Raw genomic sequence first — 27,709 nt, 5'->3', positions numbered from 1 at the left:
TACTTGAGTGACCAGCAAAAAAGTTTGGCTATGAAACAAGGTGGATGAGAAAAAAATACACATCAAGATAGAGAGTTAGGCAGCAGTCTACTCCCTGCTTAGAATCCTGGCCATACATCTGATTAGACTGTAAGCTCTGCATTAGAGATTCCATGCCTTTTTATTTGCATTATTAAGGTGCCTAGCAAAATTCTGGGCTCTGAAATCAAAAGCAAACATAAGATGCAAATGGAAGAAATCTTCCAGGACATTGATTCTAGTCCCCAGCTATCGCAGGAAATCACATCATATAATCCCTTTCATAAATTTATCAAGCTCCACCTTGAAACCAATCAGGTTTCTTGCCCCCATTCCTCCTTTTGGGAAGCTATTCCAGAACCTCACTTCTGCAATGGGTAGAAACCTTCTTCTAATTTCCAGCCTAGATTTATTCATGGTCTGTTTATACCCACTTTTTTTTGTGGCAACATTGTCCTTTATCTTAAATAGCTCTTTTCCTCCCTTGCAAATTTATTGAGTGCAAGCAGATCCCCTGGGACCCTTCACTTAGCTTGGTTGTTTAGACTAGCAGTTTTAGTCTCTTCTCATACAAAAGGCTCTCCATTCCCCCGATCATCCCCGTAGCCCTTCTCTGCACCTATTCCAGTTTGTGAGTTCATCTTTCTTGAACATGGATGACCAGAACTATACCCAGTATTATAGAGATGGTCTTACCAGTGCTTTCTACAATGGTATTAATACTTCCCTACCTCTATTGAATATACCTCACCCGATGCATCCCAGAATCTAATTTGCTTTTTCAGGGCTGCACCACACTGGTGGCTCATTCATTCTGTGACTCAGGTCTTTCACCTCCTCTGGCGTTTCCAATGAGCCCCCAGCTTATAATGGAAATCATCTTCTTATTCTGTAAGAGCATAAATTTGCACTTTGTACTATTCACTTTCTTCCCATTTTTCTTACTCCATACCCTCAAGGTCATCCAGTTCTTGTCATATTCCAGTCCTCCTCTGTGTTGACAATGCTGCCTAACTTTATGTCATCAGCAAATTTCATTAGCACACTCCTACTTTCTGAGCCAAGATCATTAATAAAAATATTAAATAAGACCAGTCCCTGAGGAACTCCATTAATAACCTCCCTCCAGTCCAACTGCTCCCCTTTCAGCACAACCTGTTGTTGTCCTCCTTTGAGCCAGTTCCTTACTCACCTTACAACTGAACCAGTTCCTTACTCACCTTACAATCCTTGTAGTCATTCCATTATTCTCCAGTTTAACTAGATGCCTTTTGTTTATTGTGATTACATTTACATAGATTTTCAAGTCACGTGTGTAAATCTAAATGTCTTAGCCATTCAATTGCTTAGGGACGGGCATTGTGCAAGCCCATAAGGTAATCAGGCAGCCCTTGCTGATGGATGCTAATTTCCCATGTGGCACTGTATCAAACGCTTTACTGGAGTCCAGATAGATTAGATCGAGGCAGGCAAACTTTTTCGCCCAAGGGCCACATCTGAGTGTGGAAATTGTATGGCGGGCCATGAATGCTCAAGAAACTGGGGGTTGGCGTTGGGAAGGGGGTGAGCGCTCCCGCTGTGGGTGCGAGCTCTGGCATGGGGCCAGAAACTAGGAGTTCAGGGTGCGGGAGGGGGCTCCAGGCTGGGGCAGGGGGGTGGGTATGGGGGTGGGGCTGGGTATGAAGGGTTCAGGGTGCAGGAGGGTGCTCCAGGCTGGGACCGAGGGGTTCGGAGGGCAGGAGGGGGATCGGGTCTGAGGCAGAGGGTTGGGATGCAGGAGGGGGTCGGGGTATAGGCTTCAGGCGGCGCTTACCTCAAGCAGCTCCTGGAAGTAGCAGCATGTCCCCCCTCCGGCTCCCATGCGGAGGCACAGCCAGGTGGCTCTGCGTGCTGCCTTGTCTGCAGGTGCTATCCCTGCAGCTCCCACTGGCCTTGGTTCCCAGCCAATAGGAGCTGTGGAGGCAGCGCTTGGGGCAGGGGGAGCATGCAGAGCCCCCGGCTGCCACTACATGTAGGAGCTGGAGTAGAGACATGCAGCTGCTTCCAGGAACCGCACGGAGCTACGGCACGTGCAGAGTGGGGCAAGCCTCCAACCCCGCTCCCTGGCTGAAGCGCCGGAGCAGGGCAAGCCCGGACCCCGCTCCCCGGTGGGAGCTCGAGGGCAGATTAAAACATCTGAAGAGAAGGATGCAGCCCCTGGGCCATAGTTTGCCCACCTCTGGATTAGATCTAACGCATTTCCCTTGTTTAGAGAATCAGTTCTCAAATAAAGATGTCAATTTAGTCTGGCACTATATTCTTTTCTTCAAAATTTGTTCTAAAAAGGCTTTCATATTATTGAGTTCAGAATAACAGACCTGTAGTTGCTTGGTTCATTCCCTCCCACCCACTTTCTTAAACAGAAGTACTGCGCATTTGCTATTCTCCAGTCATATAGTACCAAACCCAATTTGATAGATTTATTAAAAATACTGGTAATTTTACCTATTCTTTCTGTATTCTGGGATGGAGATTCTCAGGTCCCCCTAACTTGAGTATATTAAGCTCTGAGTTTTGCTTCCACTTTAGATGTGGTAATTTCTAATCATCATACACCCTTTCCCATTCGCCTTCCTGCCTTTGTCTCCATGTTCTACACCATCATCCTTATTGAAAACCAGGATGGATTTGATTTAAATCAAATTGATTCAGGAAGACTATTTAATCATGGATTTCTACATAAAAGTGCATTCTTGTTAGTTGTTATAACTTTAATGCATATTCTTCACAACTCAGAGATAGATGTAGTTTCATTTTTAGAAGGTACACACCATACATTTTTAAAAAGTGATCTATTTTGAAAACTTTTCAGATTAGTTTTACAGCTATATCAGAAAACAAATGATGGTTTGGCTATTTCATTTACCAAAGGTAATTGAAGCAGATATTTATGAAGTCATTGGGAGGTGAATTATCTCTCATTCAACAGGTTAATCATTAATATTTGGAGGATTTTCTTGCCATGCTGTATTAGGAGGAGATCACCACCAGAGAGACATTTAAATTGTTTAGTTAACTAAAACAGCAACGCATCCGATGAAGTGAGCTGTAGCTCACGAAAGCTTATGCTCAAATAAATTTGTTAGTCTCTAAGGTGCCACAAGTCCTCCTTTTCTTCTAGAAACGCTGTGTATTCTGGATTTTTTTCTTTAACAGCAAACATATAATATTTTAACAAAACAAGCATCTGAATTTTTGAATTTAGTTAAACATTCAAGTTTTTTAAAATCAGGTTTGTTTTTGTTAAAATTGTTTTTAACTAAAATAGTTAAATGAAATATTAAAAAAAAAAAGAAAACGACTCTGTCAGCCAGATCAACATGAGAAATTTAAAATATTGGCTTCTGCAGCCAACTCAGTCGTCTTCACCTTCATTTTCCTGTTTGTTCATAATCTGGAAAAGAAAAACAAGCTTTCCTGCTTGTTCAGGTCCCAAACGATATTTTAGTTTGGAACAAATTGGTCCAAAGGAAGAAAATATTCTTTCTACACCAGCAGAAGAAGCTACTGCTGTTAAAAGTGAGATTATCACTTCAACAGTCTCTGAATCCAAGTGTTTAAGTGACTTCCACCAATTCACTGGAGTGACTTTCTTTAAAACATCAGCAGCAAACATATATTTCTTGAATGGTTCTTATTCCCAAACTGGTCTTTTACGACCTGCTGCCATTATAGGTTTTCCCTTCTAGTGAGAGAATGGTACGGGGTAGATCTCGAATCAATGAAGGCTACACTCAGAAAGACCTCAAGACTTGCTGCCCAAACAGTTTCACTTTTGTTTCAACTGTCTGTCCCTCCCTTCTCACATTTATCTTCAGACTTCTCCTTGTCCAGATCTATTCCGCCCCCAACAATCTTCTATTCATTAAACTTTTTGAAACTTTGTACTTTTAGAGAGAGGTAAGGTACGCAAATTTGCAGAGGGACAATAGGGTTGAGGTCTGTTATTTCTCACCTCTATATATTATTTATTTAAAAACATTTTTGCTGTTAACAAGCATGTTGTCTCTGGAGACACAAATCCACAGTTTGAGAACTGCAAAACTAAGCATCTCTGATGGTATCTTCTAGATTCAGTACTGAGTCCCATTGGGTAGATGAAAAGATTAATCTAAATAATCTATACAGAAGCCCCTGGAAACCCATAAGATTGGGTCCCTAATCCATGAACTATTGGAACTCATTTACAAAACTTTTCTTAAACATTACGTGAATATATTGTCTCGTACAAAAGAATTTATAATCCCTATTCCATTATAAGATATCTTTGAGCTATAAAGTATCTTAATTAAAACCATCTTTAGATAAAATGCTTTTTGAGGAAAAAACCTAACCAAAAAAATCCGATTTAAATAAATAAAAGCAATTTTAAAAAAAAATCATTGATTTTTATTCACCCTGTTGAAAACTGAGGCAAAGTATTCATTTAGATTTTGAGACATACCTAAATTATCTTTAATCTCGACCCCATCTTCACTGCAAAGTAGCCCCACTTCCTCTTTCCTTGTTGTCTTTTTATTTATATAACTAAAGAACTTTTTACTATTTGTTTTAATTTCCTTTTGCGAGGTCTAACTCGGCTGCAAAAGAACTTGCTGTCTAGTACGTTCAAGGTGGAGCCAGTCTGCAAGAACAGCTCAGATTCATACCCTCACTTGTACCTTTCCTACCTATGCAACCTCCATCCTCACCTTTGAATTTTTACTGATCAAAAATCCTCATTCCACTAAATGCAGAGCGAACTAGTACACCTGCATTACTTCCTGGAAAAAATATCTATTTACAGGGTCATAAGACTAACAGCTCTCAGATACACTAGAGCAGGGGTTCTCAAACTTCATTGCACCGTGACCCCCTTCTGACAACAAAAATTACTTTCAGAGTAACAGCCGTGTTAGTCTGTATTCGTAAAAAGAAAAAAGAAAAGGAGTACTTGTGGCACCTTAGAGACTAACCAGTTTATTTGAGCATGAGCTTTCGTGAGCTACAGCTCACTTCATCGGATGCATAGCATATCGTGGAAACTGCAGAAGACATTATATACACACAGAGACCATGAAACAAAACTTCCTCCCACCCCACTGTCCTGCTGCTAACAGGACAGTGGGGTGGGAGGAAGTTTTGTTTCATGGTCTCTGTGTGTATATAATGTCTTCTGCAGTTTCCACGATATGCTATGCATCCGATGAAGTGAGCTGTAGCTCACGAAAGCTCATGCTCAAATAAACTGGTTAGTCTCTAAGGTGCCACAAGTACTCTTTTTTTTTTTTTTTTTAAATTACTTTGTGACCCCAGGAGGTGGGACCGAAGCCTGAGCCCACCCAAGCCCCATTGCCCCGGGTAGGGGGGCCAAAGCCCAAGCCCCACCGCTCCAGGGATGGGATACAATGCTGAAGCTCAAGGGCTTCAGCCCCAGGCAGGGATCCTGCAACCTGAGTCCAGCCGCCCTGGGCTGAAGCCCTTGGGCCTTGGCTTTGTCCCTGGGCAGTGGGGCTTACACTTCAGCCCCGGGCACCAGCAAGTCTAAGCCAGCCCTGGTGACCCCATTCAAAGGGGGTCACAACCCACTTTGAGGTCCCGACCCACAGTTTGAGAATCGCTACACTAGAGGGTAAATTCATTTGATGGGTTTTTTTAAGGTTGCCCTAATTTTTGCCAGTTTGTTTATATTTCCCCTCTCAACAGGCAGATTTTCTAAAAGCATATCTGATAAAGGGACAGTGTTCCACTACGTATTTCTCCAATTTTAGTTCAGTTTCTCTCTTCTCTCACAGAGATTTGCTGAGTTCTGTCTACATTCACACCCCTGCAACACCAATGAAGTTTAATTGTACATGTGTAACTAAAGGTGGAATTTAGTTCTTCCACTTTCAAAGGCAGAATTTGGCCAAGTCAACTTTAAGCAGATGGTTTCAAGGGCACAAGTTCTGAGGAGCCAAGATTATGCTTTTGGAAAGAACATATTTAGAGAATAAATGAAACAAGTCACAATCTGAACTTCCTCAGATCTGCCCTATGCTGAATCCCAAAGATTACTCAATTTCTACTCTACAATAAATACATTATTAGATAGACTTGTTCCAATCCTCTGTTCACATTAACTGTGTTATTTCATTTTCAGGACGAAAACAGCAAATTCATCCTCTGAATAGTGCAAGGGAGCAAGAATTACAAAAGTCATCACACACTTGTAAGGTTTCTTCAGTGGGTATTTCCATCTTAGGTATGAATTAGGCTGCCAAATAACTGCATCAGCCCCCAGTTTAGCACAGACGACAGAACTTGCCTTTTCCATTCCAACTTTCCTTTTGACCATATCACTTTGAATCTGCACATTTTAAAGTGACAAGTTACAGTCTACCCTTATCTTTCATCAGAGAAGTTACACCCACCCATTATCTACAACACTTAAATACACTCCTTCTGCAGTGTATCATTAACGCAATTCTGAGGAAATTTAATCACTACTACATTCAGAGCCCCAGCCTGACAGTGGACTATCTGTACATAGTCTGATCAAAGAACAAAGCACAGTCCAAGATGCTCTGATGCCCAATTATATAACCAGTTGTTTGTAGCAGCAGAGGTATTTCATAGCAGGAGATGCTCAGAGGAAGAAGCTTTTCCTATAAGGGGTATAGTCAATGACTGTGCCCTCACACACTGGCTGTTTAGAAATACAATTATTATCCTACAATCCTGCGTCCAATTACATAACCCTTCGCAAACAGCCTCAAAGACAACCAAAATCCAAACAGAGCATATAAGTACTATCATGGTGCCCAACTGCATTTCACTTTGTAAAATATTTCACAGATTAATCTATGTGAGACAAAATTATCAAAATACTGATTTCTAATTCTATTCTAGAACACTTAATATTATGAATATGCCACTTCAGGTTCAGCAGTTAAAGCAGAGTTCAGTTTTACACTTCAACCACTTTTATGCATGAGGAATGCAACACATTCTCAAAATTATAGCACTACTCAGTACATAATAGATTTTCTGAGAATTCAAGTAAATCTATATAGCATTATGACAGGTTTCAGAGTAGCAGTCATGTTAGTCTGTATGCATGCATGCATCGGATGCATCCAATGAAGTGAGCTGTAGCTCATGAAAGCTTATGCTCAAATAAATTTGTTAGTCTCCAAGGTGCCACAAGTACGCCTTTTCTTTTTATATAGCATTAGACATTTGATGTGCTTTACCAACATAAGACATTTATTTCCTACTCAAAAGAGTTTACAATCTTGAGACAAGATAGGACAATAGTTCAGAGGAGGAATGATATGGTGATTACTGATAAGGAAGGAGGATTTATTTGAAGAAATGTATTTTAAGAGATTTATAGGAGAAAGAAGGTGCCTGCCAGGTGAGAACAGGGAGATTCTCATTCTAAACCCTGTGCCTGGAATAAAGACTCAAAGTAGATGAAGACTGCAGTGAAACAAAAGAATTGGGAAGAGCAAAAGTAACAGTACATGATGATAAACATAATTAGCGATAAAATCTCTACTTTAATTTCCACTGGTTACTCCTACTAACTCAGCCCAGTGTGTGGCTGATGCCCAGAACTAGTTAAATAAAATGTTTATCCTGAGGGAAGGTTTCCGCAGCAGTCCACAGCAATTTTGGGAAGAAAAAAGCAGGTCAAAAAGGTTCAAGAGAAACTTGGTAGGTGTGTCTATTAGGGCAATACCATCAATACTAGAGCTCTACCCTCACCATGGCATGAAGCAGGTGTTGTTGGGGAATATTCTTCATAATATGCCCGTGTTTTAAAAGTTCCACTTAAGTTAGCAATACTAACACTGTCAAGAAGGACTGCTGAAGTGTCAGAGCCTTTGGTGATCCTGGCAGCTGACTGACATGGCTGATAGCCAACTACACACACTGGAATGAAAAATATGAGAAATTCCAGTCAAAATGCCCAAGAGAATCCATGAATTAAGTTGTTTTGGGATGTTATTTCCTCACTAGATAAAGACACTGGAAGCAGGTTAGGTTCAGCTCACTGCCAAAATTTCAGGAATTTTCTTAATGTCAACCTAAAGCTCATATAAAATGTAAGTTAGAAGTCTCCCTCTTAACATTCTGGAAGCTGTACAAAGAGCTGGAGAACGTTCAGCCATGTGATTTTGCTGCCTCAAAATAGCGTATGGCACTGATGTGCTGGTGCCTTAACGCTGCAGTGAATGAGAATTATTCATCCAGAACCAGATCGTGTCCTAGGGCAATACAGAAGTTCCACACACACATTTCCAGGATGCCAAGGATATATTCTCAAAAAGTCAGAATTGTATTCATTCTCTTACTTTTTGGAGGAGTTCATGGCATAAATTGATGAGAAAAGAAAATAATCCCCATGGTATACATGATACTACACAAGTGAGAGAATTTAGACAAGCAGCATTTGAAGTTCAACACAGATTGGGATCATTGTTTACGTTTAACCTTCCCAGAAAAATCTTATCTTGCTTGCTAAGACTTGCTGCATCCTGTGCACAGAAGTTAGATACAGAAACTGGAGAGCATTTTTTAAAGGATATTAGGGTTGCAAGAAACCTCTGATATTACCTGATCCATCCTCCCAGAGGACCAACTTTAAGGCTTCTTGCACAACACAAGAAATTGGAGAGGGCAGAAATACTGCTATTTAGCTTCTTTAAAAAGGTATCTAACTCCAAAAATAATGTACATTTTACTGATCATCAACAGCATGCTCAATGATGCAGAACATAGTAAGGGCAGGTCTACACTACAAACTTGCATTGGCATGGCTGTGCTTTTGTAGTGCTTCTGGTTAAGACTCTCTAAAGTGACAGCAGAGAGCTCTCCCATCAGCTTAATAACTCCACCTCTGCAAGAGGCAGTAGCTATGTCAGCAGGAGAAGCTCTCATGCCTACACAGCACAGTCTACACGGGGAGTTAAGATTGGTATAACTACATCGCTCAGGGGTGTGGATTTTTTCACACCCCTGAGTGACACAGTTATACCGAAATGTGTTATGTAGACCTGGCCTAAGACAATGTCTCTATCAAAAGGCACTTACAATCACAATTCTACATACATAGCTTAAAAAAACAAAAAACAGAGCACCAATAACCAGGATAGATCAATTTATCACATATTGGTGCAAATATTTTTCTTTTTATAATAGATACACAACCGCACTATTAGGATGATTCATACTGCGTTCTAAGAAGGGATCCGAAAGAAGGGTAGATGTTTGGCACACTGCCACAGACATTCTCCACAGAAGGGATAGAGTGACAAGAGGCACAGGGATGAAAGTGGGAGAAGGATAGAGGAAGCAATAAGACAGAAGGTATGGCCAAAGCAGAGGAAATGAGGAAGAATTCAGAGTAGGAAGAGATCACAGAAGAAATTAGATGGAGCAGAGTTATGCAGAGCCTTAAACATGAGGATGAGAAGCCTGAACTTGATACAGAGGCAAAGGAAAACCAGTGAAGGGATTCGAAGATGTGGGCAAGGGAACAAAGTGCAGTGGGTATGAAAGATAGTGTTTGTATTCCCCCTCTCAGTCTCATGGCCCAGGTACCAGGTAAGAAAATGGGGGACAATGTTCCCCCCATGCTACAGTCCAAAGGTTAGGCTTTCCTCCCCTAACCTAGAATGTGAGCTCTCTGGAACAAGAGCAAAACTATATGGTTCCTACAGTGCCTAGCACAATGGGGCCATGATCCTTGATTGAGGCCTGCTGTAATACAAATAATAAAGTCCCAGGGCCAAGGACAATCTTTGTCAGTGAAGAATGCAATAGCTGAAGAGACACAGAATTCACAATAAAACCCACCCAGTGGGAACACGAAAAAGAGACAACCACCTCCTCCTAATGCTTGGAGAGTCCCAGCATCATGGAAGATAAGTCATGTCTCAAGACACTTTCCCCACATCCATCTTTGCAAGGGCAGTGGCAACTAATGCTAAGATGAGCAATTGGAGCCACCGGGCGGGGGGGAGGCGGCAGGGGGGGGTTGGGGTTCAGCAGCACTACTGAAGCCCTGACTAGAATAGGCACAGCAGGAGGAAAAAGTCAAGTGACATTTATCTTACCTCACATGCAAAGACTGACCTCAGAGTGGATGGAAGAAACCAAACCTCCCAGAATATCGTAAAACGTGTTAGAAGCACAAAGGTCAGACAGAGCACTAAATCAATTAGGCTCATCTTATTACTTAACATACTGTGAATCAAACTGAAGCTTTACTATGAAATAGTTATATTGCAAGCCTTTCTTCATTACTGAAGGTTAGTTCTCTCAAAATGCCCTTTTAACCGTTAAACTTTCATGGAGTTACAGGAAACTAGACCAATTTATTACTATTAAGGATCTTCTATAAGCCCAGTAAAATATACTTAACACCCAAAATCAACAAGTATGCAACAGTCATCTGTTTAATAATCAGGTACTTCTCCCATCTTATGTTTTCAATCAGGTTACTCTAAGGAGGTTTGGTCACTTTCAAAAGCATTTACACCATTGCCTTTTCCCTCAGTCCTCCTTCCCAACACTTACTGAACATCCTGCAAATCAGCGCTTCCCTCCCCCCAAAAGACTTGTAGCAGACCTTAACTAGGGGTGTCGATTAATCACAGCTAACTCATGAGATGAACTCAAAACAATTAATCGCAACTTAAAAAGTTAACAGCGATTAATCTTAGTTTAAATCACACTGTTAAGCAATAGAATACCAATTGAAATTAAATATTTTGGGATGTTTTCTACATTTTAAAATATATTGATTTCAATTACAACACCCAGAATATGAAGTGTACAGTGCTCACTTAATATTATTTTGGATTACAAATATTTGCACTATAAAAAAAGAAACAGTATTTTTAAATTCACCTCATACAAGCACTGTAGTGCAGCCTCTATCATGAAAGTGCAATTTACAAATGTTGGATTTTTCTTGTTAAATAACTGCACTCAAAAAACAAAACATTATAAAACTTTAGAGCCTACAAATCCACTCAGTCCTACTTCTTGTTCAGCCAGTCGCTGAGACAAACAAGTTTGTTTACATTTATGGGAGATAATGCTGCCTGCTTCTTATTTACAATGTCACCTGAAAGCGAGAACAGGTGTTTGTGTGGCACTTTTGTAGCCATCATTGCAAGTTATTTATGTGCCAGATATGCTAAACATTGATATGCCCCTTTATGCTTCAGCCACCATTCCAGAGAACATGCTTCCATGCTGATGACACTTGTTAAAAAAGTAATGCGGTAATTAAATTTGTGACTGAACTCCTTGGGGGAGAATTGTATGTCTCCTGCTCTGTTTTACCTGCATTCTGCTATATAGTTTATGTTATGGCAATCTCGGATGATGACCCAGCACATTTGTTTTAAGAACACTTTCACTGCAGATCTGAGAACGCAAAGAAGGTACCAATGTGAGATTTCTAAAAATAGCTACAGCACTAGACCCAAGGTTTAAGAATCTGAAGTGCCTTCCAAAATCTGAGAGGGACGAGGTGTGGAGCATGCTTGCAGAAGTCTTAAAAGAGCAATACTCCAATGCGGAAACTCCTGCTGGTGGCATCTGACTCAGAGGATGAAAATGAACATGTCAGTCCACACTGCTTTGAATCGTTATCAAGCAGAACCCCAGTGTCACCAGCATGGAAGCATGTCCTCTAGAATGGTGGTTGAAGTATGAAGGGACATCTGAATCTTAAGCACATCTAGCACATAAATATCTTGCGACATCAACGGCAACAGTGCCATGTGAATGACTGTTTTCATTTTTAGGTGACACTGTAAACAAGAAACGGGCAGCATTATCTTCTGCAAATGTAAACAAACTTGTCTGAGTGATCAGATGAACAAGAAGTAGGACTGAGTGGACTTGTAGTTTTACATTGTTTTATTTTTGAATGCAGTCATTAATTGTACATTTGTAAGTCCAACTTTCATAATAAAGAGATTTCATTACAGTACTTGTATTAGGTGAATAATTTCTTTTGTTCTTTTGTATATTTGTAATAAAAAATAAATATAAAGTGGGCACTTTACACTTTGTATTCTGTGTTGTAATTGAAATCGATATATTTGAAAATGTAGAAAACATCCAAAAATTTAAATAAATTGTATTCTATTAACAGCGTGATTAATCACGATTAATTTTTTTACTCGACAGCCCTAACCTTAATCAATTTTATACTAAAAAAAGTACCCATTCTTCTGACTCACTTCTGTCACCTTCTCAAAGTACTAAAAAACGTTTTAATTGATACCTAAATTCCCATACTACAAGACTTTGAATGTAGTCATGCTGGAGGTTCAGTTTACTTATCGCTGGGTTGGTCTGCATTTGATCAAGCTTTTCACAGCTATGAACATCCAATTTCCCACACATTGCATGTCTCTGGGCATCTCCGAGGACAGTGGTTTCCAAATGTTAACAACCTGTGAACCCCTGTCACTGAAATGTCAAGTCTCACAAACCCCCTCCTAAAAATGAGTATTTCCAGGGATTTTCTCCTTGACCTGAATATAAATTATAAAAGCAGTGATCTTGGAAATATAAAATTGTTTTTATGGCTTGCTTATTACACACTATTTATTACTATTATTATCATTACAGTATTTTATTACATTATGAAAATGGCTACACTCTTCCAAGATCTCATTTTCATAGCTTGTATCACTTTGAATAAGCCTGTTATAAGACAAGGCTCCTATGCTTCATCAAGGAGTATCAGCTGTGAAACAGCATGAAGGTATTTAAGAAGCCAACTCAAAGAGCTCCTCCTACACAAGCATTCAGGTCTTGAGCAGTCCAGGCAAACAATGCACGTTACAACAAATCTTAAACTTGTTCTTCATAATAATTTTAAAAACAATACTAGCTGCCTATTTAATTTTAAAAACAGCAAAAAATATCCACCTCCCTTTCCATTTTTTATAAGAAGTCTTAAAGTTTAAATCTCCTCAGTGTGATAGATAGGCTTGCTTTGATCTGCTTAGCTCTTGGAAATCCAGGGGCTCCAGGCTGCTGGCTCTGTGCTGTCCGGGGTGCCTAGGGACAGCTCTGTCTGCCATTAGGGAATTTTTTCCCCGAGAACCCCCTGTAACATTTCACGAACCCCAGTTTGGCAGCCACTATCCTAGAACTTACATTTTCATGTTTCATATGTTTAAGTAGCCGTAGTTCTCTGTAGGTCCTTTTGGCGTGGATGATGGACTGAAATGGTCTGGACAGCTTCTTCACAGCCACTCGCAGCCCAGTTTTTCTGTCAAAGGCAGAGCTACAATTTAAAAAAAATAAAGTTACCAAATGTAAAAAATACTTTAAAAATAACTAGGGATTGAGACTGAAATAACTCATTTCCCCCAGTGAAATTAGTCCAAAGTACCCTGTGCCACATTTTAAAAAGCCACCTTTCCATACCTATGTTTGGTTTCCAAGGAAAAGTGGCAAAGAGCTAGATGAATCCTTTGCATCAGGATCAGTGGGAGGGAGGACAGGAAAGCGGTTTTGCAGGAGAGGTGTGTATACCATACTTTAAGAAAGCAGTCTGATGCATACCCTCAAAATATTTGTATAGAACATTTTAATTTACTTTAGAATTAAGATGTGGCAAACACACGCAGTCTCTCTCTCTCAAAAATCAATACAGTAAGAGAGAATCAAGTCTTCAAGTCTTTTTTAGCTGGAGAGCCTGGCCTTGCAAAAATACGTAATTTACAAGGAAGTGTCCTGCAAGATTCCCTGAACATTTCACAGCTCAATGAGAAATCCCTTACAAAGCTTCATTTCAGTTTATTCAACTAGTTCAGTTCAATTACTAGTTCATTCAAAGTTAAGAAACAGATTGAGAATTGAAAAAGTAGGAAAGCTTGTATTCCCTCTTACTATCTATGAATAAAATACTAGTGTAAGGATGAGATATACTAGTTCTAAAATCTTGAACAATATGACGACCAGACAAAATCAATTCAATTCACTAACTACATACACTACTACCTTTAATAAAATCAATTTTAAATGGAAAACATGCTTTGATAATTTTTTCTTATGTATCAGCACATTTAAAGTAGTTTTATTTAACTAATCAAACCATAACTGTTTCAGGCATTTTAAATGAATTCCAGTTTCCATCCAAACAGAGCTTGACCTGAATCAAGAATTAAAAGCTAATCTACAAATTAAAAAATGCACCATTCACCATTTTCTAACATAACAAAACAAATAAAACTTAAGAGTCTGAGTAAGTGTCTGTTAAGCTATATAATTGCTTAAAAATGTGTACAGATTTAATGTATCCTCCTGGTTAGCAAAAAGTAGTACTAAATGTATGTAAAGACTATACTTAGTTGTAAGTCAACATGATTTAATGGTTACCAACTAACGAGAATCAACCTCTCTTTAGGGGAAAAAAGGTGTAGATGCAAAACAAGTTTAAAACTGATTTACAATCAAGGTTTCCTGCCTGATAATTTAAGTTGCTTTGATTTAAATCAATCCATCCTGAATGTTATTACAAAAGATTTTGACATAGATGAAAAGCATTATTCTATTACACCTAAGATATATCCCCACACAATATTCCAGAGCCCTAGCTGAGAATTTTAGATTCCAAGCACCAACAAAAGATGGATATTTAGCTGTGAACAACTGAATACCACTTCTGCTTTATTCCCCCTTTGGATGTTTTCAAAATTTTACTTCTTGTTTGTTGAAAAGAAGACAGAGGAAGAGGTAGAGGATGTGAAATTGATGAAGTTAAGCTTAATAGTAAGATAATGGAGAAAGGGTAGAGAGAATAGAAGAGAAGCCAGGAGTATTAGGACATAATTTGCCCATTTCACAGAACATTTATTCAAACCAGCCTGCCTCTCGATTCAACTAAGATCTATAAAGACCATTTCCCTTGGTAATCATGAAAAGGAAGGGAAAGCTCATGTTTACAAGTTCAAAGTGGGAAGCAAGGCCAGTAATGGAAAGTCCATCACCACATCTCACAGAAGAGCAGTCACCGCAGGAAAAACATATGCATACTAAATCCACAGCTTTATACAAGTCAGAAATAAAAACTAAATATATGCCCGCTCCAAACCATAGTCTATTTATCTTCTATAAAATGAAGTCACAATACTTATTAGTGTGACTTGCTCAGTTTCACTTAAGAAAAATACCCGTTAAAATCCGTGTGCTCTCTCCACTCAGAGTGCTGAAATGAAGCTTATGAAAAACTTGACAACTATGTAGCCAAACACTTAAATTTTTTTCAACCAGCAACCATCATCTTCCATATGTTCTCTATTTTGTACTATTGCGATATGAAGAGAGTACTTCTAATCCTTCTCTGCAGAACAACAGTAGCCCCTTCTGTGAGAGTACATTCCACTGAAACAGCTCACAGAAAAAGATATGGAAATAAAGCTGGAAAAGTCTCCCAGAGATCACAGAAGCCTCAGACTGCCGTAGTGGAATTACTAACATTGCTTTGAGTTAATCAAAATGTGTTTGAAATCTACTATGCTCTTCATCATTTGTGTGTATTACTTCCTACACTTCACTAAATTGGACAATCAAAATAAACTAGTACTGGTTTTATTTTGTTTTGATTGCTTTTTCATCTCAAGTTCTCAAGCACAATTACAACGCATCAATGTTGAAGTAGCAAACCCTGCAGGGGAATATTTCAAATACTATTTTCATTTTCTGTTTCATGCAAGCTTTTTTTAAAAAAATACTACACACAAAACCTGAATTTAGGGTCTACACACAACAGCATAATTTTAATGAGGCATGAGGTGTTTTCCAGATATACTTCACAGCTCCAAAATAAAATCTTAGTCATCATAATCCAAACTAGACCGATGTCAATTGGTCATCCTCTTTAAGGCTCCATCTCTTTCAACTGCAACAGGTAGCATACAACACAGTTTTACAATCTCTCTTGCCTTGGAAAAAAGAGAATCCTCTGCATATTTATTTCACCTTCACAACTGCAATCACTATTACCACACTTCTCACTTACCAGAACACAATATACTGCTTCCAGAGCATCCCTAACCCTGCCAACCAAGGAAGCAAGGGATTGGAATTCTTGGCTAGGTTTTCCTTATTTACCACAGAAAATAAGGAATAACTTCAGTTAAACAGATGCAGTTACAGTGGTGCAACAGTGATGTGTGATGGGGAGGGAGGAAATACAATTTTAAAACTAATTCTACCTCCACTAGGCCACCGTTCTGTTCCTAACAAGCACATATAGGCTACATCTAGTTTGAACTTACATAAATTGATCAGATGCCTCCAATAACCTGAAGGAAACAGGGTCCAGGGAAGTTAAAAATGAAAACACTACAACTACTTGACAGTTAAACCTCCTATGGCTTCAGTGTGACAAGAGTCTTCCTACTTTGTACTTGAGCAGTGCTAGAAGTAAAGATCCTGACCCAAACTAAGGTCCCTACACTCCATATATTTCCTTTCAATATACTCCTCAAACTGGAGAATATTTTATCCTTAAAAAATTTCTACATTATTCTTTACAGTTAGCCTTCTTTATGGAGAAGAGCAATAAGCCAGAAAACTTTACAGAAAGATACCTCACCCACACTTTAGTACTGCCATAGCCTAAGTAGACAAAACAGAGAGCTTACAGTGGTGCAGGTGCAACACTGCAGCTGTGAGCTCTCTAGTGCAGCCACTCAAGCTCTCCCATCGACTTAATTCACTCCCACCGAGCAGCAGCAGCAATGTCTGCAGGAAAAGCTCTACCACCAACATAGCGCTGTCCACACCGGCGCTTAGGTTGGCTAAATTAAGTTGCTCAGGGGCATGGCTTATTCACACCCCTAAGTGACGTAAGTTATACCGACATAAGTGCTAGTGTAGACATAGCCTTAAATAGACAGTTTCCTCCCTGAAGAGCTTACATTTATTAGGGCACGCCCTACAGTCTGGGGACCTCTGTTTTAGGGGTTTGTACGGTGCCTAGGACAACAGGGCCCCAACGTCACTTACAACCTTTAGGTGGTACCATAATACAAATTATTTTTAATAGTTCAATTCTTGTTTTCTTTGCACCGTATTCTTTTATGCTCCTATATTAGAAAAACTTTTTTCCATATTCAGAACACTCTAAATACTAAGAGAAGGTTTTTTACATACCTACCAATTTTGCCCTTTTCTACTTGTCAAATTTATATTTTTCTATGTAATTTTAAGGGAACTGACAATATATCTTTATTTTTGCACTTCACATTTTTAACTTACAGAACAGTTCTCCCCCTGGCCCTCATTAAAAAAAAATCACTGTGGTACAACAGCATCATCAATTGATGTCATTAGCAGTAAAGGTCTCTGGGAACAATGTTTGTAAAAAGCTACTGCAAAGCAAGGGAGCCACAACTTTGCTCAACTTGTCATGACTCCCAGGGCAGCACCCAATTAACATAAACAAATAGACTGTATCCACTTGAATCAAGATATCTCAACAGACTGTACTTTAAAGTTGTACATTGTAGCCAGCTTTGTGTTTAAAATATTAGTCATCCCTGCTGCAGAGCCAGAAGAGGAAGGGAGGAATCCCAAGAGAGGTGTCAATGTATCCAGTACAATAACTTTTCACACACCATAAAAACAATTAACATTAGATGTCAGTACTCCAGAGATACTCTCTACCCCCAGATTATAACAGTTTTAAGTTAGGTCATATCTGAGGCCTAGAAACAGAGCTTCTCTAAAGATTTTTGAGCATGCTAAGTAATTTTTGGCTGATGTAGATGACTGCCTAATGCTTTTACAAATAAGAACACAGTGCTACAGAACGGCTGTTACATTGGAAAGTGTTTTTTAAACACTACCTAAAATCAGCATTTATTACAACCTTAGAACAGTTGCATTAAATCTATCCATTATATTTCAGCTGAAAAAGACGGTTGAGGAAGAGAAGCTCATGACAAGTAGAAACTATAAATCCCATTTTTAAGAATGATAAACATGAGTTTAGGATTTACATGCCTCTGTCATAAATCACAGCTTGCAAGTTTCACAGCCAGTTAGGCTCTATCATGGATGCAATTCAGGAAATTGCCTCATTACCTCCTAACTTACCAGAATACACACCACTTTGAGTTGTGATTGTATGTCACTTACACAAAGCTAACCCTCCAAGAATGATCTCAGAACAAATCCAGAGAACTACTGTTGAGACAAGTTATGTTTTTTCAGCGGTCTGAAACTAAAGAACTGGCAAAACTATTCTTCAAGTAGAGTTTGTTTAGAAACTGGGTAACATTATCAGTCTCTTTCAAATCTAACACTAATTCTGTTCTGTGTATCACTAGCTGCTATGCAAGCAAACATGCTACTCATCGAGTCCCGTTAGTGGTATCCTCTTTTTTGTCCTGAAGACTGTTTTAGAGACCACCAACCCCATTGTGTAAGCAGGAAATCTATGGCCTTCAAAATGTTTGAGAGTCCTGTTTACATATTACTAAAACCACAGTCATTTACAAGTTCAGTCCCTATATATATGGCAAACACCACAAATCCAGCATACAGCTATAAAAGAAGGCATGTATTTCAGCACCTCTTCCCAGCCTGTGTTTGATCATATTAAGTCAGCACCAGTTCGCAAAAAGCTACAATACCAGATATCCATGAATATTACTTTGCTGTACAGTAAGTAGTTCAGGATGGAAAATGACTCACAATATACCTCCACTTCTTAAAATTCAAGTTCTATAACAAGTTCAAACTCCTTGACCTCACTTTCAAGGCTCTGCCCAGCACCTCCTCATGTGTATGACTTGTCTCCTGCTACACCCCTGCTTGCATGTTCTGCTAATGCCACCTGCCTTACTAAATTGTTTTCAGGCTCCTCCCAGTGAACTCCATGGCTCCTTTCATGCCATGCCCCACACCAGGAACACCCTTCTTCCCCAGCAACCTTGCTTTCTTCCAAGTCCCTCCCATTAGCCAAAAGAAATGAGTTTGTCTTTCACCATGTAACATGCACCCCACATGGATACTTCATATATAGACACACTACAACCATTCACAAACAAATCAAACCACCCTATAAACCAATTAAGTTATTTCTCCTACAGGTTGGAAAGGTAAAAATAATTATTTCTATTTTATTATTTTATTTTTAAATTCAGAAGTGATCAGATACTTTGGTGATGGATTGGTGAGGGTGAAGATAGATGCTATTCCAAAAACACTTTAAAGTAGCAATGATTTTGAAAACTATTTGAAGAGATGTGAGGTTTTTACTTAATTTCCCCTTAAAAATTTAACATTTACAGTTCTTTAAATGTGCGGTAGTTTTTTTTTTTCTTTAAAGCTAAAGGGAATTAGCTGTGTAGCATAACATGCAAGAAACTCAGAGTCTGGGTTTGAGCCTTTGATTTTTGACTCTCAACTGATAAACTCAGTACTGTGTATTTTTACAGTCTACTATTCTTTATAAAGAATACCTCTTTTTGAAGAGCTACATAACCTATAACATTCTTCCCCAAACTAAGTACGGCCTTAAAGAGGCAATCTAGAGCATTTATGGACGGAGGCCCTTTATACATTAGGCAAAAAAGCTGTTGTAAAAACACATTGCTTGGAACACTTTGAACTTGCAATGCCTGGGCAACACTTTGTATCTACACACAACAGATGTTCAACACATTTTATAAGTACCAATTGCATAAAGTGACTGAAACATCTGGGACAGTCTTTAGTTTGGATCTAGCTGACCCCATGCTGTCACCAATGATTTCTCCCCAATATGGTCAGGAAGCCAAAAGAGTTGCACCAGCATCAATTCAGTCATTTGTCCCAATTCCATTCTACAATGTAGTACCTTGCATTTGGAAGTTAATCAAAATCTCCTGTACCTAACAACCACATGGAAGCATTCTGAAACAGATGCTTCAGGAATCCCAGAATGCATTGATGCCAACATGATTGTAGAGTGCACTTCATGTGAATGCACAATAAGAATACAAACAACAACAGCTATGTTGCATGAAGATGCTAAACTGTTCTAAGAGCAAGCAGCATAAGCATTTCACACAATAGGTGTTACTGCAATGGTTTCATAAGTCAGCATAGGCAACTTCACTGACTACACCAGAGTTTCCCAGACTTTTGAAAACTGAGCTGCCCATCTTTCATCTCCACATCTTAATGTATACATCTTCCTTCTATTCTTTTTAAATCAAGGACGAGACTTAAGAACAAACTGAGAGATCTGCCCGTGCCTTCTCTCCCAACTACTGCACCCCATAATTTGGAAAACACTAATCTACAGGACTTGTTAGCTCTGTTATTTATGTTTGAGTAAGAGTCTTCTCCCTAACAGCCTAGACATTCATCCTATTTAACCCCCTCACCTTGGTGTGCAAGTAGTGATGCATGCTAGTACATTTTATCTGCATCACTGCCTGGGGAGTTTTCTGTCTTGAAGGTGTTAATCACACTATAATCATAATCCTGTGTTTGCAGTCTCAATCTGGTACAATGAAAATTAATTTGATGCCTCATTCAACACAGTGACTTTACATTAGGATCAGGAAGGAAAAGATGTGCCAGACCAGAGCAAGTCCTTGTGTGATATAATAAACTTTGATAATCTGCAACTATCAGCTACATGTTTGAAGCTGCTTCCAACAGAAAATACAACTTCCTCTGCTACTAATGCAATTGCACAATCTTTAAAGGTTTTGACACAGCAAAACAGGAAGTTCATGATGCAAATCCTTATGTTATATGGGTAGTGGAAAGAAATATTTGGAAGTAATGCAAGCATTTTGGAAAGCACAATAGGAGTTGGGGGTAGGAGAAAACCTTGCTCATTTTATTTTTAGGATTGACCCTGCCACAAGGCACTGAGCACCCTCAACTCCTATTGATTGTAATGGGCAATCAGAACACTCAGCATCTCAGGAGATATCAACCAACCAGCAAGGTCAGGCCTTATCTTACTACTTCAATAAAGCTCAGCCCTTCTACAGTAAAACTTTGGGGGGAACACATTCATACTATTAGAACCTGTTTAACCTTTATACAAAAGATAAAGGACAAATGCTCATATACTTTAGTACATAACAGTTTTAATAGAGGTTATTTAAATGGAACTTTGCAAACAATTTAGTATAATATAATCACCCTTTGTTAAAAAAACAAACAGCTGACAGTTTGGGTTTTTTAAAAGCTACAGTGTATACATGGCTATTACTTTTCTTCATTAGTATTGTTTACTGTGAGTCCTACACTGTAGATATAAATTTACATATTGCATAAAAATTCATTAACGCATGCTCACTTCACACATTGGAGGAGACCACAGTGTGGAAACACTATTACAAAATCTTCATCAGGGTCTGACATACTGGGTGCAGAAAAGCTTTAAACACTATATGCATTCATAAGACATTAATGTTTTACGTATTCTCTTTAAAAAAAGGGCAAAGCCGCCTAAAAAAGCTTTCACGCATCATTGTGATTTGACTGCAAAACTGAGGCTAGTCAAGTAGACAAACTCATTTCCTATTCTACATTTTGAAGACCAAAACTAATAAGCACTGTTGCATCACGAAATGAGCAAAAATACTTGATGCAACAAGGGAGTACAACCTTTTTAATCATGCTGCTGTGACTACAGGCAAGTCAAGCTCTGCAGATACACATCTTATCTGTATTAGTTTAAGAAAAGATTAAAGACCAGAATGTTTTTTTCCTGCCAGTTATGTCCACACTTTCACAGCTCTGACAGCAGGATTTTGCTACCATAGGCATCTACACCTAATTTTCTCACTCAGGAAAGACCACGAATTTCCCTATGTTAACCTCCCATGGTCAGTGGTATGGAATTGTTACCTGTAAGAGCATTCCTGGCAGATAGGGCAAGGCAGAAGAGATCGCCTCATAGCCTTTCCCACCACATCACTGTCCCAGTATCAACAAACCTCTCTTTAAAATCACCCCAAATGCCACCTGCTCTGCAGTTCCCAGCTGAAACTGGAACAAGAGCTACCAGGCACCTGTTCTGCAAAGCAGACTCTGGCACGCCCCACCACTCAGTAACTAAAGGGGGTGGGGGAGAGGGAGGAAAGTGTGCGCATTAATACCCTGGAGGAAGAGTGGGACAAGACTATCTTCTGTGAAATTGACTTTACCACCACCGGCCATGTGGTGCAATCTGGTGCATCCCACCGCGGAGACGCGGCTTCTGCAGCGGTTTCTCCACTAATCTAGGGATAAAAGTCGCCCGTGGGCAAGGCTGATTCACCCATATTGGGGGCAGGAGGAAAGGGGCGAACCCCACCGAGGGCAGGGAACCCCCCGCCCTCCAACTCAGTCGCCGCCCCCGCACGTGCAACACCGACGGTGCCCCCGAAGTGGGTGAGAAGCCGGGGCAGATTCCCCACCTCCCCTCCACCCCCAGAGAAAGTGGGGGGGGGCCCCGGGGTGCAGCTCGGACAGGCAGATTCCGATCCAAGCAGCCTCCCTCCCGCCCCCCCCCAGTGCGTCCTGCGCCCCACCCCCCACTCACCAGACGGAGCCGTAGGCCCCGGAGCCCACCGGGGACAGGTTCTGGTAGCGCTCGGGCACCTCCCAGACCGTCTTGTTCAGCTCCTGCCGGTAGAACTTGGGCCGCTCCTGAGACATCTCGGCTCCGGAGCCCGCCCCGCCCGGCCAGGCGGGAGGGGGGACTCTGCCGGCGGCCCCAGCAGTGGCTCTTCCTCCCCCGCCCCCCCCCCTGCAGAGAGAGGGGCAGGTCTGCACCCCTCCCTCCCCTCAGGGGGGCCTCGGGCCGCCGCCGGCCCCCCCCTCACCACGGCCCGGGCCAGTGACCGTTGACAGCCGCCGCGGACCCCCCTCCCCTCCCCTGTCGCGCGCTGCTGCCCCCGTAGGGGCCGCGGGTGTCTCGTGCAGCGCCTCCCCCCCCCCAAAAAAAAAACCAAAAAAAACAAGAGTGGGGGCTGTCCCGCGCGAGCTGTTAGGGTTCTCCTCACGCGCCCCTGGGTGCTCCGCACTGTCACCCCAAGGGGCGGGACAGCGCGTGTGTGGGGGGGGGGGGGTCCTGAAAGGAACCAGATGTTGATGCGGGGGGGAGACTCCTCTCACAGGCAGAGCAAGGCAGGCGGCGAAGGCGACTCCGGAGTGACCTCCCCCGCCCGTGCCCAGTGGCACTGCCCAGGCGAGTCCGCCTCCTCCCGGAACCCCGACCAATCGATCGCGCCCGGCCGCCGCCGCCGCCTCGCGAGAGCCGAGGCGCACGGCGCGGCGATGACCCAATATGGAACCAGCGCCCACCGCCCTCCTCTCTCGCGAGAGCGGCCTGAGACCGGGCGGGGGGCGGAGCTAGCGGGGCGCGGGGAAGCCGCGCGGCGGGCGGCGTGGGCGGCGAGCCTGGCGCGGAGGACTGGGCGGCTGGGCCCGGCTGCCTGGAGCCGGGCTGCAGGGCGCCGGGCTGCTGCTAGCGGCACCGGGGGCGGCTGGGCCCGGCTGCAGGGCGCCGGGCTGCTGCTAGCGGCACCGGGGGCGGCTGGGCCCGGCGGGGCTTGGGGGAGAGAGGCAGGGGGCCAGGCCTGGTCATTGCTGGGCATGGGGCTAGCTGGCTCTGGTACATCAGAGGCGATCGGCCCCTGTGGTTCTAGTGTCTCGGGATTCATTTCACTTCGTCCCCCGCCCCCCGTGCTTGATTTCTGCCAACTCAGCCCTCTGCCCTGGGGCCGTCTGCACGCAGGAGCCCACGGAATAATGGGGCGGAGGAAAGATGCGAAATCCTCTCCAGCTGCCCCCCCCTCACCCCCCGTGTCTTGTGGCCCTGTCTTCAGGGCTGTAGGCGCTTCGGGGGAGCCGCCTTTTGGGGGCTGGGCGGTGCACAAGGATCCGCATCGGAGCGAGCAGCTGTGTAGGGGCTTAGCGCCGGGCTCGGGTCTGAGCATTGGGAAGCAATGGGACGTAAGCCTTTGCTTGAGAGTGCAGCATGCCGTGAAATGCCCTGTGAAATGGAGCTCAAGCTCGGTGTCGGCACCAAATAACGAAGTGAAGTGACTGCCCCAGGGTCACGCAACAACAAATAAGTGGCGGTCAGTATTTGAACGCAGGGGCCCCTCCCTTTAAGCGCTGGACCATGCTGTCTTTCACTTGAGGTGGCGAGTTTTGTAGGCGCTTTATTATTCAAGACAGACGTGAGTCACCAAACTGCTTCTGAGTGGCAAATGCATGAAACGCTGGTTATTTTGCAATTACATAAAATTGGGTTTGAGAAAGTAGGTGGATGCAAGAAAAACCAAAGAACTGCCCTAGAAGAGGCTATTAAAATACTGGGGCTGATCAAGGTGCCTGATCTTTTTGCTTCACTATGTACCGTGCAGCGGATGAAAAGTTTTATGAGCTGTTCATGCACTTTTCTTCAGTATCTGTGCCATATTCACAGACACGGCCCCCATGGGCTTGGAGGAGGGAGGGGAGAAGCTCAGACCCAGGTCACCCCGGGGGAGGGAAGGGAAAGGAAGGGGATCGGACGTGGCCCTCATGGCGTTGGAGGGGAGGGGATCAAACCCGGTTACCCCATGGGGTTGGAGGAGGAAGGGGATCAGACGTGCCCCCCATGGGGTTGGAGGAGGGAAGGGAAAGGCTCAGACTCAGTCATCCCGGGGGGGGGGGGAGGGGAGGGGATCGGACGTGCCCCCTCATGGGGTTGGAGGAGGGAGGGGAGCAGACCCGGTTACCCCATGGGGTTGGAGGAGGGCGGGGAGGGGATCAGACGTGCCCCCCATGGGGTTGGAGGAGGGCGGGGAGGGGATCAGATGTGCCCCCCATGGGGTTAGAGGAGGGAGGGGAGGGGAGGGGATCAGACGTGCCCCCCATGGGGTTGGAGAGGATCAGACCCAGTTACCCCACGGGGTTGGAGGCGGGGCCCAGCCCCCCCCGGGCGAGCTGGGGCAGCATCCCGTGCCCCTCGCGCCCCACCCCGGGGTTGGCAGTTGGCGAGGCCCGGCCGCCCCCGCGAGTCTCGCAGCCGGGGCGGCGGCGGCGGCGGCGGCTCAGGTTGCCGCGGGTGAGCGGGCCCTGGGCTCCCCCTGCTCCCGGCGAGCGAGGGGGGTGTCCCGGGGCGGGGCGGGGCCGTGGCTGGCGGGGAGAACACGGGGAGGGGGCGTGGGCGAGTCGAGAGAGGGGAGGGAGAGGCTGAGAGTGGCCCCCCGGGGGCACTCGGCCCCCAGCCCCTCTGAAGAGCTGCCCCAGGGATCTGGGAGCAAGGGTCCCATTCTTCCCGCAGTGGCCCTGGGGGTTGCTGCGGTGGAGGGGGTGCTAACAGCGCCACCACTGCTCCCAGTGGCTTGGGTGCTGGAAGTGGGGTGCGGCTGCACCCTCTGGCTTGAAGTGGTTTTTTCCAGCATATCCAGGGTTTACAGTTTGGTTCAATGGCTCTCGGCACCCACACTGAACAAATTTTTCCAGCGCCCCTGCTTGGATGGGGTTACACCAGGGATGGATGTATCCCCGGCTTAGCCAGTTAAACATTCTCTTTCAGTGAGACAGTCCGGTTCTGTGACCTCCTTCCTCCCTTCACTGTCACGGGTAAGGACAGTGACTTTGATTTCACTCTCTTGCCTTCCCTTATTCCCACGTTTTTGACTGCCCACTATCAGTGTGACCTCATGGAGCCGGATGCTGAGACGGTCAGCGCTCCCAGGCAGCTAGGGAAGTACAGAATCAAGAGAGGCATATACACTGAAGAGCAGTTTCAGAAAAACTATGAAAGAAACACTCCCTCCCCAAGGAACAGGGACTTCAGAATCCAAGGAAGGGTCCAGTGCAGGTGAGTAATATACCAGGAATTTGGCAGGTATGAAGAAACTGAGGAGCCTGTTCACGTACCAATGTAAAAGCAGCGACTGACCCTCCGGCTGCCCCAACTCAGTACTAGAATACAGAGGTGACTGATAGAAGCTTAATCAAAGCACCAAACTGTAGAGTCCCATGCCTAGAGCAGGTAAGCAGGGCCATCTGTATCTGTTTTCCCACCAAAGATGGAAAATGTTTTTGGTGCCCTCCAGATGACTGAGCAAAACAAAAGCCATCAAGCAAAACCGTTGAGAGAAAAAAATCCCACACAAAATCAGGGATTTGGGACCCCTGAATGCAAAGATTTAGTGCCCCCAAATGTTGGTGCACAGGGCGTCACCCACCTCTAGGGGCAGCCCTGCATGTGTGTCAAGCTTACCAGAACACTGGGGGAGTTCCTGCCTACAGACCACAAAAGTCTCTCTTCATTTCACAGTTGTGGTAATGTGAGGTAGCTATGCATAGTGAGGAGGGATTCTGCTAATTGTTTCAGTCCCCTCCAGTGCTTACTTCCACCCTAGCTGGCAGACACAAGGTTACATCTGGTTTTTCTGGCATTTGTATTTGCTATTTTTGTTTAAATTCTCCCAGGTATCACTTTCAGTTCCCGCCTAGCGTAGAAAGAGACTAGGTTTCCTAAGAGTATGGCAGAAATTGCTCTACCTCATTCTGCCTTGCTTGCTGCTGCACTCTAAGGTTCCCTTCTAGGATGGGCGAGGTGAGTGTGCAAATGCAGCATTAGTTAATATAACCCCACCCTTTTCTTCCCAGTAGGGACTTGCACTCCAGAGTGTATACCCAAAGACTCAAAATACCCATCTATGCTGAAAGAAAAGGAGGACTTGTGGCACCTTAGAGACTAACAAATTAATTTGAGCATAACCTTTCATGAGCTACAGCTCACTTCATGAATGCATCCGATGAAGTGAGCTGTAGCTCACGAAAGCTTATGCTCAAATAAATTGTTTAGTTGCTAAGGTGCCACAAGTCCTCCTTTTCTTTTTGCGGATACAGACTAACACGGCTGCTACTCTGAAACCTGTCATCTATGCTGAGATGCTGCAGGTGCTGACCACAAAGGAGCCTCTTTCAGCAGCATCAGAGGATGTCTTGTTCTTCCACCATGGAAAAATTAACCAATCAAAGTTTGGAAAATCATTTGTCACATTCCCTTTAGTTTTGTTGTGTGACTGTCACCCAGACTGAACTGTCATCTCCATGTTGTCTCAGGCTTTATTCTGTCAGTCATTTGGGATTTATTTGGGTTCATCAGGGGGTTGCGTGTGGTAGGTTTTCTTCGTGGGCACACTTCCTTTCTCCCATATGGAGATCCGGACAGGGGCTTCCTTTTGAAATAATACCAGTTATTGTTCTGTGGATTGGCCGACAAAGAGCACTGTGAGTGGACTAGGTGAGTTCCTTATTCTTGAGTCGCTTAATAGGAGCACCTACATACCACTGTTCTTATAAAGAAGTTGAGACCAAGTCTCCTGAAACATCACTGAATTATCACTTCTTGGTGTTCTGTTTCAACTGCTCACTGGAACTGAAGTGACTGCTGAAGCGTCACCTGCTGTTTTGTGACCCTGATGTGACTTGAGGTTCAAAGCTAATTAAGACTGTGGGTCAAATTCAGCTTTGTTACCCTGTTGTAAATCTGGAGTAATTTCACTGAGGTGAGTGGAGGCATTTTAGATTTACATTGATGTAAATAAGAGTGCAATTTTATCCCCGGCCTCCTTTTCTAGCTCTTCCTTTACCTTTAGGAATAATCAGAAAGAAAAACATCCTTCAC

General features: G+C 43.0%; 2 protein-coding genes across 3 annotated transcripts in view; one reads left to right on the top strand and one right to left on the bottom strand.

Moving 5' to 3' along the window:
* The window catches only part of MAPK14 (mitogen-activated protein kinase 14), a 50,226-nt gene extending 27,432 nt beyond the window's left edge, over window positions 1-22,794 (bottom strand). For both annotated transcript variants that reach the window (XM_074936407.1, XM_074936408.1), the window contains exons 1-2: window positions 22,610-22,794; window positions 13,216-13,345 (exon numbers count right to left, since the gene is read on the bottom strand). In XM_074936407.1, coding sequence (XP_074792508.1) covers window positions 13,216-13,345; window positions 22,610-22,725 — 246 coding nt within the window. In that variant the 5' untranslated portion in view covers window positions 22,726-22,794. The remainder of the gene's footprint in view (window positions 1-13,215; window positions 13,346-22,609) is intronic.
* Window positions 22,795-23,682: 888 nt separating this feature from the next.
* Window positions 23,683-27,709, top strand: part of SLC26A8 (solute carrier family 26 member 8) — a 29,814-nt gene continuing 25,787 nt past the window's right edge. The window contains exons 1-2 of the mRNA XM_074936263.1: window positions 23,683-24,404; window positions 25,719-25,888. Coding sequence (XP_074792364.1) covers window positions 24,285-24,404; window positions 25,719-25,888 — 290 coding nt within the window. The 5' untranslated portion in view covers window positions 23,683-24,284. The remainder of the gene's footprint in view (window positions 24,405-25,718; window positions 25,889-27,709) is intronic.

The sequence above is a fragment of the Natator depressus genome, chromosome 21 (assembly GCF_965152275.1).
Source record: "Natator depressus isolate rNatDep1 chromosome 21, rNatDep2.hap1, whole genome shotgun sequence".
Lineage (NCBI taxonomy): Eukaryota > Metazoa > Chordata > Testudines > Cheloniidae > Natator > Natator depressus.
Note: the sequence above shows the minus strand (reverse complement) of the source record. Positions and strands in the feature narration are given on the sequence as shown.